We start from the raw sequence: 18,333 nt of genomic DNA, 5'->3' as shown, positions 1-18,333 counted from the left end.
AAGTGTATATTAGTAGAAATTCAGTGATGAATTTTCAACAACTTTTTAAATTTAAAAAAAAACACCTGACATGGATATGTGAAGAAATGAGCTTATGATTGAGAACCTGAGAGAAACTAAAATTGACAGATTCACCCATCCCTGCCACCTGCACTAAGTTGAACAATAAGCTGGGCATTATGCTTTCTCAAGTGGCAAACTATACAAATACTGCGAGATAATGAAAAATTGCTCATTTAAATTGAAGCTCATTTGGGGAAAACCTGTCTTGTTTTACTTCACCTTTGTGATTTAATTGCTGCATCATTGCAAATTTCTTTGCACATGAATTTAATTAGCATTTGTCTAGATGAAGAATTTACAAAGAGAGAGAGAGAGAGAACTATTTCAAGCTATACAGTGTTTGAAAGATGTACGTTCCAAGGAACTGGACAAAAATAATTGAAATAGTACACAGTGGGATAGCTGAACTTTTAACTGATGGTATAGGAAAGAGGAAAATTGATGAAAGTAACATTAGCCTTTCAGCCTTGAGGAACAGTCTTAATTGTGTAACAAGAAGATTGTCTGCCTTGAGCTTTTTCATGAAGAAAGGAGTAAAAATAAAATCTTGAAGTGAATTAAGCAATGATAGACCATAGATTGCCTAGTTGAGCGTGGTTTTCTTTTCAGAAACTAGGATGAATGTTTTAATGATTGGAACTTCAGTCGGGATTACTTACCAGGATAACTAGGAGTCATGCACAGAAGAGTGGAGACAATACTTAGCTGATTCCTGAAAGCTGAACAGGATTTGAACAGCAGATGATTGTGTGTGTGTGTGTGTGTGTGTGTGTGTGTGTGTGTGTGTGTAAAAATTAGTCAGGATCTTTGAAACTTACTCTGCAAGGTATATTTATGTTAGAAATCAGTATTGGCTCATATCGCAGCCCATTTTCCGCTAGTAGAAACATACTGCAAAGAAAACCAGAGAATGCTGAAATTAGCTAGTATGGCTTTGGCATTCAAATGCTACTGGACTAACCGTGCAGATTTGGGCTTGGATTATAGCCAACAGCTGTTTGTGCTTGCCAATGAGACCTTGGGCACACAAGACTCAAGAAGGAAAATGATTCTTTTCCTTTACTTCATGCTCAGCACTGAAGAAGGAAAACCCTGCACAAGTCCTCCTTGCTACTCCTGCTCACATCTGTATGGAATGGCATGGGCCAAGCTAACTGTGTGAATGCAACTGAATGCTTTTTTGTTTGTTTGTTACACAAATAGCAGCCTTATAGGGGGGTGCAAAGGGGAGTTTAATTCCCTCTCTACCTGTTATGGTCCCAACAGCAAAATTTGTGAAGCTTCTGTTTGCATCTCAGGTGAAGCCTTCATAGGCTTCAGTATCACAGATCAAAGGTGCAGCAGTAATCTACTGTTGCAAAGGTTGTGCACCACCCCTAATCTCTGCCAAGTAGTAGCAAGATTCCAGGTACTCTCTCAGAGTTGTTTCTGTTGGGAAAATTGGGGCACAGTGGAGGCTAGTGGTTTATTTTACACATGTTTACACCTGTCTTCAGTGGAAGGGGTGCAGAACATTACATCCTTAAAGTATCTCTCACTGCTCTCATAGCTTCAGCAAGCTTTTTCTATGGCATCATGCTACTCATCATCACCTTGACAGCCTCCCAAATCTCCTATCTCTGTCCACTCCTTGAGCAGAGGGGAAGGATCACTTTTTGCATTGCCAATTGCCCTTAATGGCCCAATACCTGAGTCCCCATTGTTGTTCAATGGTTCTGTATTTTGCTAGCTTGCCCAGGCTGGTTTGCATTTCTCGCTTGTATCCCAAATAGTATCTAAATACTTGTTGTTGTTGTTTAGTCTTGTCCGACTCTTCGTGACCCCATGGACCAGAGCACGCCAGGCACTTCTGTCTTCCACTAGCTCCCACAGTTTTTTATTAATTTCTACCATCCACTAACAGGCCCTGGTACCCTAGATCTATGACACTACTAATATAGAACTTGAGAAGGGGAGAGAATTAATGGCAGCAGCTCAGAATTTGTTATGAGAGCCAGAAACCTTCAGAGGAGATCTGTGGTAAGCAATACAACTTAGAAAACTTTCCCATAAAATGTAAACATATTTTTTGCTATTAAAGGCTCCATTTACCTGGGTAGTAGGTTCATGGTAATCTAAAGTCATTGGGTGCAAATTTCATTCTGCAGAGGTGGTAAAGTGTAGACAAAGTGCCACACATTATTCTTGTTTATAAAGCAGATTGATCATTTGATTGAGAAAGTGGCATGATTAGCCAAATAAGCTTTGTGTGTCTGTGTTTTCTCTTAATACACTGGCAACTTTTAGCCATTATTATATACAAACATTATTCTGATTTGGAGCTTCTGCAGACTAGAGATAAGAGGGTTCAGTCTTTTATCAAGTATCTGGCTGACAGATTACTTGCATTAATCTAGTCTCATTCTCTCTACCCCCATGCTATGATCTCAGTCTGTGTTTATTTTCAAACGTCTGTCTCTAGGAGAGAAAAAACTAGCAATAAGGAAGTTCAAGATTGCATGGTGTGCTATTTAAAGAAGATGCATTTTCTGTGATCTAGAAGAGGCACTGAATTGTAAACCACTCTGTGAGCTCTGGATGAAGGGTGTTATAGAAATTTAATAGTAGTAGTAAGTACTGTAGTAGTAATGATGATGATGAAAGCAGCTTGAGAAATGTAGGATCTTCTAGCCAGTGCTTTTTTCTGGGGGTATGCAGGGGTACGCATATCCCTAAACATTTTGTGAATCTTTTTACTTTTATCCATTTACTGTATTTATTTTTCCCAGTTTGAACTATAAAATGGTGATTTTCTTGAGTCACCATGAGAGTACCCCTAAATATTTTTTTAAGAAAAAAAAAGCACTGTTTATAGCATAGTGAAGCCAGGTATTTAAGCAGCTTACATGTATGATGTTATAAAGGGACAAGAAACACAGTGGATGGTAAAACTCTGTTTCTTTGCTTCAGAAATACTGATAGCAACTAAACATTTTTAATTTTTTAAAAATAATTTTTATTGAACTTTCAAATTGTAACAACAAATTTTCCACAAATCTTAATTGAACAATTTATATATCCAGTTTTCTCCCCTCCCCCCCCTCTTTGGACCCATTGGCAGGTTTTGACTAAACATTCACAACTATATAAGAGGTAAAACCAGCAGGGTATAGAATTTGTTTAATAAATCAATACAGAAATACGGGGGCAACTAAACATTTTTTTAATAGATCCAGAGGATGTGTAGTAGATCAGGAGGAAACATTCTGTTAAGCCCTTGTAAAAAGACCATCCAATAAATGTTAAAAACCCTGTGGGAAGTATTCTCCAAAGGCAGTATGGAAATAATAATTAAAGTGTCTTCCTTCAAAGTGTAGCTTGTTTTATGCAGTGAACAACTCTTAATTCGATACAGTGGTACCTCTAGTTACTAACTTAAATTGTTCTGGCGGTCTGTTCTTAACCTGAAACTGTTCTTAACCGGAGGCGCGCTTTTGCTAATGGGGCCTCTTGCTGCTGTTGCATCACAGGCACACAATTTCCGTACTCATTCTGGGGCAAAGTTCTCAACTCAAGGTAACTCTTCCAGGTTAGCGGAGTTTGTAACCTGAAGCATTTGTAACCTGAGGCATTTGTAGCTCGGAAGTACCACTGCACTAGCAAAGTGCCCTGTACTCAGTGGCATCTTTCCATATCTGTGTTCTTGCTCCTTGCCCTGCTCATTACTGCAGCTGCTACTTGCCCATGCCTCCATCGAGTCCTTTTTCCTTCATTCAGGAAACAGTGTTGGAGCTGATGCTGGGGGTCTAAGCAGTTCTCTTCTCTCAGGAAAATGTTCTCTAGAGTAAATAATGCAAGTGTTCAAGGCAACTGCCTTTGTCTCTTTAGCTATTTTCATTTTTGCAAGCAAGCTTAATAATGGCTCATTACTCTCATTCAGACTCAACAAGTTTGTCAGTGCTGACTTCCCTATCAGTGTGGCTGCAAGGAAATGGGAAGTTTTCACTTTGGTTTTAGATTAACTACCACTTGCCATATCTTCCAAATCTAAACAAACTGGTTTTCTCACAGGCATCTTGATGTCTACATGGCAATATAATGGAAAATACTATAATTGACCAATAATTTTAAAAATGCATAATTGTTCTTTCTTTAAAAAAAAAAATCCTATCAAATGAGTCAACGTCTCATGATCTGGCTGTTTCCTGTTTTCCTAATCTCATCAGGCTTTAAAGATTTGTCCTCCCAGACAAATTACTCCATATTGGAGAAAGATCTGTCTTTTAGGATTTCCTGCTTGGTTGTAGTTTTTTTAAACTCATGGCAACCCATGAATTGAACAGTTTTTTTGAAGTAAACAATTGTTCCATTTCTGGAGAAATATAAAATTGAACACACATACAAACAGTTATTTCTACTTCCCACTCGTTCCAGAAGAGTGGATTTTCACAAGTCTATTTTATATATTGGTATTTTGAGATTGCTTTAATCTAAGGTTATTTTAAAGGCTTCTGTGAAAACATAGCTATGGTTTTCTTCTTGAGAAAAATACATTCTTTGGTCCCTGTCCAAAACGCTTACAAACTGGGAAGTCTCTTCATTTCTTCAGAATCTCAGTGAAAATGTTTTCTTACATATTTATTTAAATTCTATTACATATCCCACCTCTGAGGCTACCAGGGAACCCAAGGTGGTGTGCATGTGGTTTTCAGGCAATCACTTCAGGAAGGTGGTGACCTCAAGAGCTTTCAGACCATATCCTGGAACACGCTTAAATCATTCCTTACTAATAGTGGCTCATTCTGTTTTAACAAGTGAACTAGATCCAGCAACAAAATGTTACCGATTGTAAAGGGGACATTATTGCCTTCTATACAAATAGCTTGCTTTTCCTGTAGTTTTAACTGCTGTATGTTGTTGAACAGAGACTCAGCAGAGCTGTTGCTTTATAGAGCTACTGTTTAAAATTAAAGTCTTTATTGAAGCTGAAAGGGCTACTGTACTTAACTTGGTATGGCTTCAACATGTGTTTGTGTTCATGGAGACCCACAGATGTGCAAGCACAGCCATCATTTAATACAGCTACGGTATTAGTCTTGCAGGAGACAGGATCACTCTGCCACAAGAACTACTATATTTTTAAAATAAAACAACAACAAAACAACAACAAGGCATCCCATACTATTAATCCCAAAGTGTTTTGTGAACAATAAGCAGGAATACTTTTGCTTAAAGGAGTTGCTCTTACTATATGGTGCTGGAAGAAAAAGCATGATCCCCGCTTCTATTCCTTTTGTTGCTTTAATTCTCTGGCCAATATGACAACATAGCTGCAAAACAAATACACCTTTCTGAATATGCAGCCTCTTCTTGCAGTCCCTCTGCAAAGTACTCTGTTTGTTTTTTAAAAAATCATCTCAAGATTTTTGATGTTTCAAAAGTAGAATAGGAACCTGTTTGGGGAAATTTCTCTGCAGAATAACTCCTGCCTAGAAAGGATGACAGACAGTGTTGCATTCTCAAGAAGCCATGATGATAAGGATTCTAGATATTAAAATTTGAGAATTGTTATGCTGTACTGTTAAAGTGCATTGCACTCTGGAGTAGGAAAAGAAGAATGAGACTTCTTACCAGCAAGTTAATAATACAACCCCTCTTTGCGTCATTGAGCCATTAATAAATATAGCTGTATTGTTCTGTGGTTTCCTTGGTGTACCTGAATCCCCTGTATATATTTCAGTATGTTGTTTGCCTATTCTTTTTCCTGTTTCCTGTTGGATGTTTACAGTAATACTTTCCAGCCAGTGTATCTCAGATAGTGAGCTGGGACCCACCAATGCCCTTTCAGACTGGTCTCATTGTCACAGCTTATCCTAGCTAAAATATGGCCTCTTGCTTGGACCAATGTCTGCACCAGAGATTCCTTGCATACTGAATAAGGGTGGCCAAGAGGCAGAGAGGTTCATGGTGAGAGGAGGGAAGGAAGGCTTCCCTCCCCTGAGGGGAAAAGGCCAGAGGAAGCGTTTGAATGAGAGATAAAAGGTTAATATTTAATATCATCATTATCATCAAAACTAGGAATAGAAAGGAAGGAGGATAAGAGAAGACAGCTAATATGGGAGGAAAAAGTCAATGTAAAAGAGCCAGGAAAGGAAAGGAAAGGAAAGGAAAGGAAAGGAAAGGAAAGGAAAGGAAAGGAAAGGAAAGGAAAGGAAAGGAAAGGAGGGTTAAAAGGAAAGGTTGGGGTGTGGTGAAGATCCTATGCTATAAAATGTGTGGGAAAGAGGCTCCCATGCCTTCAGTTAGCAAATGTCTGTACTTGATGAAAGCTGAGCTACGGAACTTCTTGCCATGAAGAAAACGATGTGGGAAAGAATTCAGTCATTTCAACATGGAGTAGAAAATGATATCAGTAACCGTCAGCAGATTACGGTGCCATGGTGAAAATTGAAGCCAGGCAGTATTTATTCCAGATTAGTTAATTCAGAATACTTTTGCCTCTGAGTTTAGCATCAGCTGTGGCTCTGTCCACCAGGGTTATGCACCCTTTGACAGACAGAAACATTGTTCACCCTTGGGTTTAAATTGTCTGCTTTGGGAACAGGTGAGTCTGATTTTTCACAGGTCCCAGGAGCTCACCTGGAGTTTGCTTGGAGAATTGCTCTTGTCTGAAGAAATAATTTTGCCCTATTCATTAGGTTTACAGTAGTCAAAACAGGTCAGGCTTGGTCAAAATGACATTGCGAGCTGTGCTGGGAGGAAGCAAATGCTATTGGTTCTGTGCTGTTTGTAAGAACAGATTTTCACGAGACAAATAATGACATGAATTAATTTTTTGGCTGCTTTTGTATAAATTAATCAGGGACTCCATGTAGGATTAATGTTTCTGCATACTTCAGTCCTCATAAAGATGAATATATGATGGATCAGCAGTCTAAACTCCAGAATGGTATTAAATTTACTGAACAATTAAATTTATTGAAAATGCACCACTCTTTCATTTAGCATTTGTGTGGACTGAGATTAGGCAAGCATCATTCTGCTTCTTGAATTTCCTGGAGTATTTTTCCTCTCCAGTTACAAAAGCCATTCATGAAATGCCATGTTGTTCTGTGCTCAGTAATTCTGAATGAGTATCAGTGTTCTCATCCCAGAGTGGGAAAGCAGAGTTGTCTGTAGTTCGGAACATGTGATTCAGCTGGTAAACTGGGACTTGTTTTGTGAGTAGAGAGCTTTTATGGGTATTGAACAAGGAAAGAGATTCTGAAATAAATTTCCCAGAACAGTCTGAAAGCAAAGTATTTCCATCAGCCTCAAGACTGAAGGCTGCTTCACTGTTACTTTGTTTAACAAGAACTTTATAGACCCACACTGTGTATCTACTACAGCTAAAATGCTAGAAGTGGAACTGTTCCTTGCTCCTATGTCAAGCGTGTGCCAGTAAATGGAATGTGTGGAGCAACCTTGAGCTGAAACAATGTCAGCAGCATGGTATTGTTGAGTTAAGCTGCAAGTGAAGTAAAAGACAATCCACTGATTATCTTGTATTTGGAGTTGGGAGAGCAAAAGTTGACCTGTCAAATACACCTTGACATCAATAAGCGTTTGTGTAAGTGACACTCTACCTTTATGTTTGTGTCATCAGATGGCAGGAGTGGGACATAGCAGGAGTGTGACATTCCCTCTAGGGAAATATTGCCTATACTTATTGGCAGTATCTCTCCAGTATTTTAGCCAGGCTTTTAGCCCTACCTGGAGATATAGGGAATTAAACCAGGGATTTTCTGCATGCAAAACAAATGTTCCAACACTTAGGACATCTTCCAGCCCTTCCCATGCTTTCTAGCTATAGTGGAGTTTCATATGCCCTTGCCAATCATATAGCAGAAGTGATTCCCTGCTGTCTCTCAAGAAAGTTTCAGCCCCTTTTTTTCTCAGTTATGCCCTGTGGCATGACTTTTCCTACTGACTATATATGCATTCTGCAGTTACAGGCATCTCTGAATTTATCCAGGGTTCAGGAGCAGTGAGGAAGCCAATGTACAGTCCTCTCATCAGCGCAGGTTGCATGAGCCCGGAGGCCAGGACTACCCTCAATTCTTGTTGGATTTCCAATATAGAGGAAAGGTCTCTGGAAAGTGGTCTGGAAAGTTTCTAGGAGAGATTTATCTTCAAAACAGCCGCACTTCATTTTATGCTAATTGCGAAATGTATCTAAATACTTAACTACTATTTGACAGTATGCAATCTACAAATAGTTCATGACATTTAAAAACATTTTTTTTTAATGTGGTGGAATACTAACCCAAATGTTTAAAGTCATAATCAGGGCTGACATTTCTAGTAGAAATAGCTGAACTGTATCTGAATTAGTTGTTTTCCCAGAACCAGTTCTGTGTCTCACCATGCATGTAGCACATCAGTGATGACTTAGATGGAACATGGAGAAGTGGGGTGGTGGTGAGGTGGCGGTTCTGTGCACTTGTGCACAAAGCTGTTTCCTCTTCTCTCCTTCTTGTTCCCTACACTAACCCAGCTGCTCTGCCCTTTAGCTCCCTACCCCTGCCAGTCTAGAGTGTTTGCGAAGAAAGAGTGAAGAAGAAACCTCCTCCCTAGCCTGTTTGTCAAGTTGTTTGAACCCTATTCACAAAGGAAACTTAATACTTTTCTGAACCAAATCCCAGAATCCTGACAAATTATCCAATCTGCTTTACTATGTTGTATTTTTTTTTTTTGGTAATAGATCCAAGTGAGTGTATTTATAATCTGTAGGCCAGCGTTGGCAACAATGGAGAAGGAAGCAGCTGTATAACCAGCAACTGCCTGACCTTGATGTATTCATCAGCCACCATAAGCAAACACAAAGGGGTCATGGGGCTGTGCATGTACTTTGGTTCTTTAGTTCAAAGGGTTCCTTTTGTGTTGATCTTGGGAATTTCTTTTTTGGCACTAATTAAAATACCACAGACCTCTGCATTTTGAAACTAGGCTTCCTTTTCCTGCAAATGGTTTCCTGCAGGGAAAAGCAAGGATGTAAATTGATGGCTGTAGTTAATGATGGTCGAGATCATGGTGAGAGGAAAGGATAGTAGTCACTTTCTGCTCTTGTAATATCTTGTAATAAGATATTAATTCCAATGCCACATAGCATATTGCATTAACCCCCACGCATCCCTATCCATTGTGGTCTATGTCAGAAGTACGAAGCCACCCTAAAGATTACTCAGTAACAGTACTTTAAAAACAACAACCCACTATTTAATCTCAACATTAAATCCCCATGCCTCTTAAGTGAATGAGTCCATATAAAGAAGCATGCACTCCATTAGATTAATTTATCACCACACTAACAGGTAGTGAGAACGGGTATGGAAACATTGCCATAAAGAGAGGCTGTTGCATAGGCAAGTGCTGATCTCAGCTTCTTCACTTCCTCTTCTGAAGTGGCTCAGGAAGAGAACCCCCATGCTTTCTTTGTTTACTGCAACACTACCCTATAGAGCATAGGAAGCTACCCAAATCAGGCACATTGGATCTCCAGGATTTCAGGTGGAATTTTCTCCCAACCCTATTGGAAGATACCAGAGATTGAACCAAACACCTTCCACATGCAGAGCAGATGTTCTACCACTGAGCTACAGCCTTTCCTTGGCCCCAGCTTCTTTCAAGGCTGCTTTCTTGCCTTCTCACTTCCTTCACTTGGTATCCTCCTCTCTTCAGCCCTGTTCCATCAATCCCAATGGAAGGAGCCTCCCATTTCTCAAGTTCTCTTGTTGTTGTGTTGTTGTTGTATAGTAGTAAGGCAGTGCTGCAATAAGTAGCTCTCATGCTGTTTCCCCCCTCCCATGTCCTTCACAGTCACTTATTCCACTCACAACCAGCCAGTTGTGCTGGTTTTTGCACTCCTGCCTGTCCAGTATTGCATGACTCCTGTTTCCATGAGGTGACAGGATTTTATCTTGCATTTTATTTCTATCTCCCCCCTCTGGTAGCTAATAACATAAAAAACTTCATCATATGTTTCAGGCCCGGCGCAGAGATACTTTCATTGAAGAGCGCTATGGACAATACTACATTAATAATCCATTTACGGCTCTTCAGAGAGATTTTGAAGCACTGAATGAAGAGAATCGTGATGATAAGCAGCCTGTTTGTACCAATCCCTTGTCCATCCTGAAGGTAGTGATGAAGCATTGCAAGAATATGCAAGAAAAAATGTTGTTCCAACTAGCTGCAGCAGAGAGCAGGCACAGAAAGGTGGGTTCCCAAGACCTTTGTACTTTGATCAAAGGAATAAAATTCTTCCTACTTAGCATTTGGTATTGCAGAGCAGTTTAACACTACATGTTGAACCACATTTTCTCCATCTTGATGTGACACTTTCAGTGTGTGACATTCATGGTTTTGCACATTTCCCAGTCTCAAGCCATGTAGTTTAGCTGATTAAAATAGCATTGCAGTGCTAACAATCTTTTTATGAAGTTCCCAACAAGCACACTTCAATTAGTAAAGCACAAATACGTTGCTGTTTTTTTTTTATTGATGCTGCTATTGGAATGTAGAAAACTTTTCCGAACTGACCAAAGTCTTGTTATCATCCAGCTTCTCCTTTCCCTGTTGTGCTGGATGTTCAGTTAACCTATCTTAGTGCTTTGACCTTAAAGTTTCTGCCCCCATAAGATGATAATTATCAATCTCTGGTTGCAGTTTGATCATAGGCAGCTTCAAATCTGCAGATATGTGCTTTCCCAATAATTACAAATATCCTAGAAAAACAGCTGCTGACAATTCTGAAAGGAAGCAACCACTTCCTTTTAGAACATTAACAAACTAGAACCTCTTTTGTTCAGTTATTGTCCTGCATTTTGGTCATTTCCCCAAGTTCATAATTTAGAAAGATGCAGATCAATCTTTTCCTTCCTCTCCAAATGGTCTTGAGTTGTAGACTAGCATGCCCTATTGTATGCTAATATATCTGTCCCAATCCTATAAAAAGAGTTGTCCAAATTGATTTGATTTACACCAGTTACACAGTTTCATAAACTCCAGAACAAACATGGGGGCTTGGGAGAAGCAGAAGCTTACATATTTTATCTCTTTTGCCATGGTCTAATTTCTAGTTGTGGAAGACACATAAACTTGCATGTAGAAATGCCTGTTGTGCTGAAAAATGGGAAAAGAAAAATTGAGTGCTCTCCAGTTACTGGAAGAACAATATTGGCAGCAGTTAGATCTAGTTACAGCTGACAGAGACATGAGATAACATGGAACACCCCACTGGTTCAACTGGGAACCGAGGGCCTTCTGGCGGTTCCCTCATTGCGAGAAGCAAAGCTACAGGGAACCAGGCAGAGGGCCTTCTCGGTAGTGGCGCCCGCCCTGTGGAACGCCCTTCCAGCAGATGTCAAAGCGATAAACAACTACCTGACATTCAGAAGACATCTTAAGGCAGCCCTGTTCAGGGAAGTTTTTAACATGTGATATTTTACTGTATTTTTGGTTTTTATGGAAGCCGCCCAGAGTGGCTGGGGAGGCCCAGCCAGATGGGCGGAGTATAAATAATAAATTATTATTATTATAAGTGCTGTTTGGCTCCTCTTGGTTCTACTGAGAACTTGCTCTCAATTCTCAATTCTCAAAAACTCAATTCTACCTGGCCATGAAGTATTTTCTGTACCTGTAAAGAATTAGCATCTGAATTTGTTTGTTTTCCTGTTCCTTCTCTGTTCCACCATGAAGTGACACTTTAGCGTTGTTCAGAAGCCTTATGCTACTAGGTAAAGGTCAAAGATTCTGTATGTCTGTATTTTTGTGTGTTTTGCTTGAAATGTTGCTTTAGGCAGAAAGGGGCCTGGCCTGTACATCTGGATACATTTGTAATTGATGCTGTATTTAAAGGTGATTGATGGTGTTCTTCTTCTGGTCTGAAAGGTAATCTTGGATCTTGAGGAAGAGAGGCGGCGGCATGCCCAAGATACTGCTGAAGGAGATGATGTCACATACATGCTGGAAAAGGAACGAGAGCGGCTCGCACAACAGGTATGCCTTCTCACTAGTTAGTCAGCTCTTGGAGAGGAATGATTAATTGCTGCTTAGCACAGAAAACATGCCTTGTATGGGTGGGGAAACTGATGGCTAGCATTGGTATTTGTGTATTTGAGAGCTTCATTCTCCACCGCCAGGGAGAGACTAGACTTACTAGAGTGAGATTTTTGTCCAGTGTGTGAAAGTAGCCTGCAGAAGCAAGAGATGTAATAACATTTGAGCATAAAAGGAAATCATGTTTCTAAGAAGAGGTTTATTTCCAATGCAAATTGCAAGTCGCAGCAGGGAGACTCTAAATGGGGCTGCAGTAGGAACCACATGCTTGCAGTTTGGCACTGGGACTTTCTTCCATTACCATGCCACTAATTTCCTCACCCACACAAGGCAAATAGTAGATGCACAATGGAACTGGTGTGTGTAAGGGTTGGGGAATGGATGGGAGAGAACATGTGGCTAACCACTTTTTTTTTTTTTTTGCTCCACACTTGCACACCATAGGTATGAGACCCTTGCCATGATTATGCCTGAGGGAATGTGGCTATCTGTTGGCGGGGGTGGGGTGGAATAAAAGGTCCCCACCCCTAATCTACATTATGTTGACTTTACACCTTATGGTTAATGTGTGTACTCCTTAATCTGGTCATTTTCTGTGCACACATTAAGCTGGGAGTGCAGACTGCTCATGAATCTTAATTTTTATCTACAGTGATCCTTACATCCATCCACTCACTAACTGATATGACTGCCTTTGAGAATCTTTGTGTGTATGGAGTGTGCACAAAACCATTTTTTACTTACTCCCCCCCCCCTCTGAGCTTCTTTACCTTCCTTTTATAGCTGGAATTTGAGAAGTCGCAGGCGAAGAAGTTTGAGAGAGAGCAGAAGAAGCTATTGGACCAGTTGGAGGAGGAGCATGACCGCCAGCAGCAGCTTTCTGCCATGCTTGTGTTGGAGTGCAAGAAAGCCACAGCCAAAGCCGCAGAGGAAGGACAGAAGCTTGGGGAGCTGAGGCTGAAGCTAGCTGAGGAAAGAAGCAAAGTAAGCCACTTGGAGGGAGAGCTAGCAGCCCAGAAGAAGAGAGGCTTGCAAATGGAGGCGCGAGTGGAGAAGCAGCTGTCCGAGTTTGACACTGAACGGGAGCAGCTGAGAGCCAAGCTGGATCGGGAAGAGAATCGCACCAAGGCCCTGAAGGAAGAAGTAGAGAATCTGAAGACAACTCTAAAAGAATTAGAGGCCTCATATAAAGCTGGGAGAGGCAAAGCAGAGCACACGCCACCAAAGATCTCAAAGGTATCCACAGCAACTGCCACAGAGGGCTCAAGTAGGTCAGTCACTTGCCAGACAGAAAGCCCCTGGACAGAGAGCCTCAGCCAGGGAAGTACTATTCGACGGGCACCTATATTATCGCCTATCTCTGCCACTGCTTCCCACTCTTATACCAAGACAAATGGGCACTGTGATGCTCATGCACAAGCAAGTATGGAGCCAGCTCTGCCCAAGGATGAGCCGATTGGACCAGCAGCTGAGAGGGCCACAGAAATTAGCAGCTCCCCAGCGAGAACAGTTTCCCTTTCGCCTTCAACCCCACCTGTCCCTTCCAGTGGGATATTCTTTTCTCCGAGCAACACAACTTCTTCATCACTGACACCCTCCCCATGTTCCTCCCCAGTGATGACTAAACGTTTGGTTGGAGCATCAGTCAGCAGCCCCAGCTACCAATCTTCGTACCAAGTGGGGATCAACCAGCGCTTCCATGCGGCACGTCACAAATTCCAATCCCAATCTGATCAAGATCACCAGCCAAGCGGTCTCCAAAGCCCTCCATCTAGGGATCTGTCACCCACCCTGGTGGATAATTCTGCCGCAAAGCAGATTGCCCGTAATACAGTCACTCAGGTTCTCTCCAGGTTCACCAGCCAGCAGGGTCCCATCAAGCCAGTTTCTCCCAACAGCTCCCCCTTTGGCACAGACTACCGAAGCCTGGCCACTCCCCTGAGCCCCAGAAGTGAGTGTGGCCCAGGCAAGGTCTCTGGCCCATTGAGTCCACTGTCGCCTGGAATTAAATCACCAACCATACCCAGAGGAGAAAGAGGGAACCCTCCACCAATTCCTCCCAAGAAACCTGGACTGACTCCTTCTCCAGCCAGTCCCACTCCACCAACTAAAACCTCCTCTCAGGCATCTTCTCTGGGTTCTCCTATGGACTTGGCAAGTAGCTGCTCAAGCAATCCTGTTGTAGCCAATGGGAAAGAAATTGAGATCTTATTGCCAACCAGTAGCTAGCTTCCTAAAGTGTTGCATTCCAAGTGTTTGCCATTCCTGAAGCTGAAACAGCTGCTACACTGTCTTATCCACTTTACGTTATTTATTATTTGGCTAGTAACAAGATCTGTTTGTATAGCACGTTTAGTGTACTTTTCCTTTTGATTTATGGTATATAGAAAATAACACAACTTGTGTACAAACCTTTAAACACTAGATCTTCGAGGTGTCTTAACGGCAGCAGGCACATCAAACAAGCAGAGAAGCAGTTGATTTCCTGTGCTGGGAGCTGACCAGTGGACTATGACAGTGAAGCAGTTGCTTTTAAATCATGCAGCAAAATACACTCCATGCAGACTTCCATTCCAGACAGACGTTTCCTAAGAAGTGCCTGAGCTTAAGCTGCACTGCAGCCATGCATGTGTTTCTCTGCAAAACCAGAAGTGATTGTCCAATTGAAGCAAGCCCAGATTCCTCTCTGAATCATGAATGTTGAAATAACCACTGTCCTTAATCCTTTCCAGTAGTTCTGTTATCAGCAGAAATGAAATGTTCCAGAGGCCGGCCAATTGTTTCCCTCTTAGGAACCAAGTCAGTTATGTTGCTGCATTGTCAGGCACATTTGGCCTTAATAGGGAGCTTTGTACATCCTGAGCTTTTTCTATGTGACCATGTAAACATAAAATAAAAGGGGAGGGGGATTTAAGCAATCAGGGTGTCATTTTCCCCCAGTCAAGTACTCATTTCTTTTTATATGTAGAGAGAGAAAATAGGTGAGATTAAATCTGGAAGTGTTCCACTAGTTTTTAAAAATATTTTTCACATATTTTGCTGTTTTGTATGTAGAACCTCTGAGAGCAGAATCTTCTGAGATAATGATCTTAACAATACTTGAAATGAGAAGTGGTTAGTCCGTTCTGTGCATGTTTTAGCACTGGTAAGATAGGGATCCGTGCTAGATGATTCAAAGCAGTAACGTTGGGTTGTATCCAGCTAAGTTTTTCTCAAAGTAAACCCATGGAAATTAATGATGCTTGCAAAAGTCATCCCTCCCTGGGAAGAGTATAGCATTTTCAAAAGTTGTGTGTGCTGCAAGGAGAAAAGGAAATTTCTCCGTCATCTACACAAACACAAAGTATTTCTTTTTCTCTCAAGATCCTCAGGGAGCCAGAAACATTGTGTGGTGTTGGTGACTTGCAGTTCTTGCTCTGCCCACCAGCAGCTCTGGTCACACTGACATCTGGACCTCTGCAAAGGTCCCTCCCTGGTGGGGAGGTTGTCTTCTCCTGCACTGGACACGAGGTCTTGATGCTGCTTCAAGACTCCACTATCTCCTACTCTAAACTTTATTTCTAAGCTATATTGAAGTATTTTAGCAAAGTGACTGATATTTCTGAGACTAGGAGGCCATACCACTTGACCATATACCTCTTAAATTTTAATCAGCATACCGTAATTTCAGTTGGCTGCCCCTACACTAACAGTACTCCAGAATGTCTTATAGACAACTAGGAAAGCACACAAACAGTCCATTTGTGCAGTACAAGTTTCTGAATATGGTCTGTGCAGCTGCATACTGGGTGAATGGTTTCTTATTGGTATCTCTGTGAATCATGAACTATAAGGGTATTGTAGCAGCCCTTAAAATCTTTCCTTGGAATTAGACTAACTTGTATCTTGATATGATAGAGATTTATAAATAATAATATTATTAGGAAAATGCACAGAGTATTGTAGTCTACAGTGGATGGTGGGAAGAGAGAAGGCAATAGGAGATTTATATTTTTGCCAGTAGTCTGTCTTCAGAGATTAAGCTAAACACAACTATTAAAATGTTCCCAGCTAATCCAGTAAGACATCTAGTGTTAGTATTGTAGGTTTTCTATAGACCTGAGTGTATGCAGGAAAAAACCAACATGTTTATTCTTCTCAGAATCCTGTATCGCTGGAGAAGTTCCTGGATAATAATGATGATAATATATTTTAATGAAGTCAAAACTGCATAATCTAGTATTATCATTAACACTGGTATATTTGTAAAGTCAAATGTATGAAGCACAGTCTTTTTACCATTTTTATAACTGGCAGCATTAAACACTTCAAACATTCACACTATCAACAAAGGGTTATATTTTTGTGATGTGAATATTGTGCAAGAACATGTTTGAGAAGTAGGTTGGGCTGCTTGTATCATGAAATGTTTTTACCGGATAGGCATGGAGCATTTGCTAGCAATTTGTAGGCATTTTGTTAGCTGTAGTATGTCTGAAAGACATATATAAAAATGTGAAAACACTTCCAGTAGCTGGCAATACCAGGGACAAAGCTTTTAAAACAAAAATAAGAAACTTCATACTACTTGGTAGGAATGCTGCCAGTATTTGCTACCACTTTTGTCCTTAGCTTCTGGGCAGTTTCGTCTTTACTCTTCAGAGTTCTTCTATACCAACATCCATGCCAACCATTGCCATGCAACATAACATTATGATGTGATGGCACCTCTCCAGCCAGCTTTTGGGTAGGGAACCACACCTCTTCATTTCCGCTGCACATTCTGATTCCTCAGTCTTGCATCATGCAGCAGTGAGCCAGCACCCTTGGGAAATATGTGTGCATTTGTAAGAGGGTGCATTAGGTGCATACCTTAAAGATTATCTGCAACTTTGGTACATGTGAGATTGCAACCAATGACACAAATTTCTGTACAGAACTTTTTGTGCTTAGGTGCCAGCACTTGGCAGAGGATATGGGCACTTGGTCAGCTCATTTCCACCTGTTTGATCACACTTCTGCATATAACCTGATTCTTTTTCCACTTCTGGGGGTGGAGTCAGACTTTGCATAAGGCAAAGTCCTCTCCCTGGTCTGGAATGTTGCAAAACAATCCGTACAACATCAAAAGCCTGTTAAGGTTCCACCCACCACTTTCCACCATCCAGCGCTCAAATCTATGAAGGTATTAATCTCACCTGTGGCAATCCACTTAACCCAACCCATTTTCTAGAGCTATGACTTCGAGGAGCCTTAGAGCAACTCCGCAACCTGCTTTGAAACTATGGGAATAGAAGCAAAGAGACGATTGCCGACAGAGCATCTCTATGCTGCTGCTTTATTTTGTTTTGTCTCTTGCAGCTCACATACAGGAATTTTTTTCTTCACAGACAATTACTCAAGAGAAAGGGGGAGGGGGAGTTTTGTCCAAAGTCTTCTTTCCTTACACTAAGAAGAAAACAGTGTCTGCACTGTCCCGGAAGTCAGAGTCTGAGACTTTGAACTAATTCTTTTTTACTGGATGATGGGACAAGTTAAAAATATATTTATGACTAGGAAAATTCCAGTCTTCTGACTCTTTCTTAGACTTCTTGCACTATGACCATGGGATGATGTGGTTAGAGTGTCAGACTTGGAGAACCTGTGTTCAAATCCCTATTTGGTCTTGAAACTCACTGGATAACTGGCTGAGAATATGTAACTCGTCCAAACTTACATCAGAGGGTTGTTGGGAAGATAAAATTAGCAGAGGTTACTTCCTACTGCAGTTACTCTCTTCATTGTTAGAGCAGAGTCTTGATTTGTGCAGCAACTTGTCTGCAGCTCTGAGAGCCATAATTTTCCAGTCCAGGGGTGTTCAAAAATAATTCTCTTATGCCACCTTGTGTTGTGAATAATACATGCTTCTCTGTTGACTCTGGCAGACATATATTCTTGCAACTTTTAAAATGAGGGGATTGAAAGGCACGCTTGGATTTAGGTTTATCTCTTGAATGTTATTTCTCCAGGTGACTGGTATTTTTCTTAATTCAGTAGAATTTCCACTTCAGTAGGTCCTTTCCCTCCCTGCAGAGCTACCAACATATAGGAGAAAGATTACAGCATTTGGGACTTTTTAGTTTAGAGAAATGGCGAGGAAGCAGTAACTGGATTAAAGTTTTTCAACTTCTATAGACAAAGTGGTTGAGAAAAGTTATTTTCCATCTCTCTTAA

At 40.9% G+C, this 18,333-nt stretch overlaps 1 protein-coding gene across 2 annotated transcripts in view; it reads left to right on the top strand.

Moving 5' to 3' along the window:
• The window catches only part of CTTNBP2NL (CTTNBP2 N-terminal like), a 31,466-nt gene extending 13,785 nt beyond the window's left edge, over positions 1-17,681 (top strand). For both annotated transcript variants that reach the window (XM_081195477.1, XM_081195476.1), the window contains exons 3-5: positions 10,069-10,299; positions 11,974-12,081; positions 12,925-17,681. In XM_081195477.1, the coding sequence (XP_081051603.1) occupies positions 10,069-10,299; positions 11,974-12,081; positions 12,925-14,370 (1,785 nt within the window). In that variant the 3' untranslated portion in view covers positions 14,371-17,681. The remainder of the gene's footprint in view (positions 1-10,068; positions 10,300-11,973; positions 12,082-12,924) is intronic.
• The last annotated feature ends 652 nt before the right edge of the window (positions 17,682-18,333 follow it).

This window comes from Podarcis bocagei (assembly GCF_964188305.1).
Source record: "Podarcis bocagei genome assembly, chromosome: 5".
Lineage (NCBI taxonomy): Eukaryota > Metazoa > Chordata > Lepidosauria > Squamata > Lacertidae > Podarcis > Podarcis bocagei.
The sequence above is the reverse complement of the archived record's forward strand: the minus strand, read 5'-3'. Positions and strand labels throughout refer to the sequence as shown.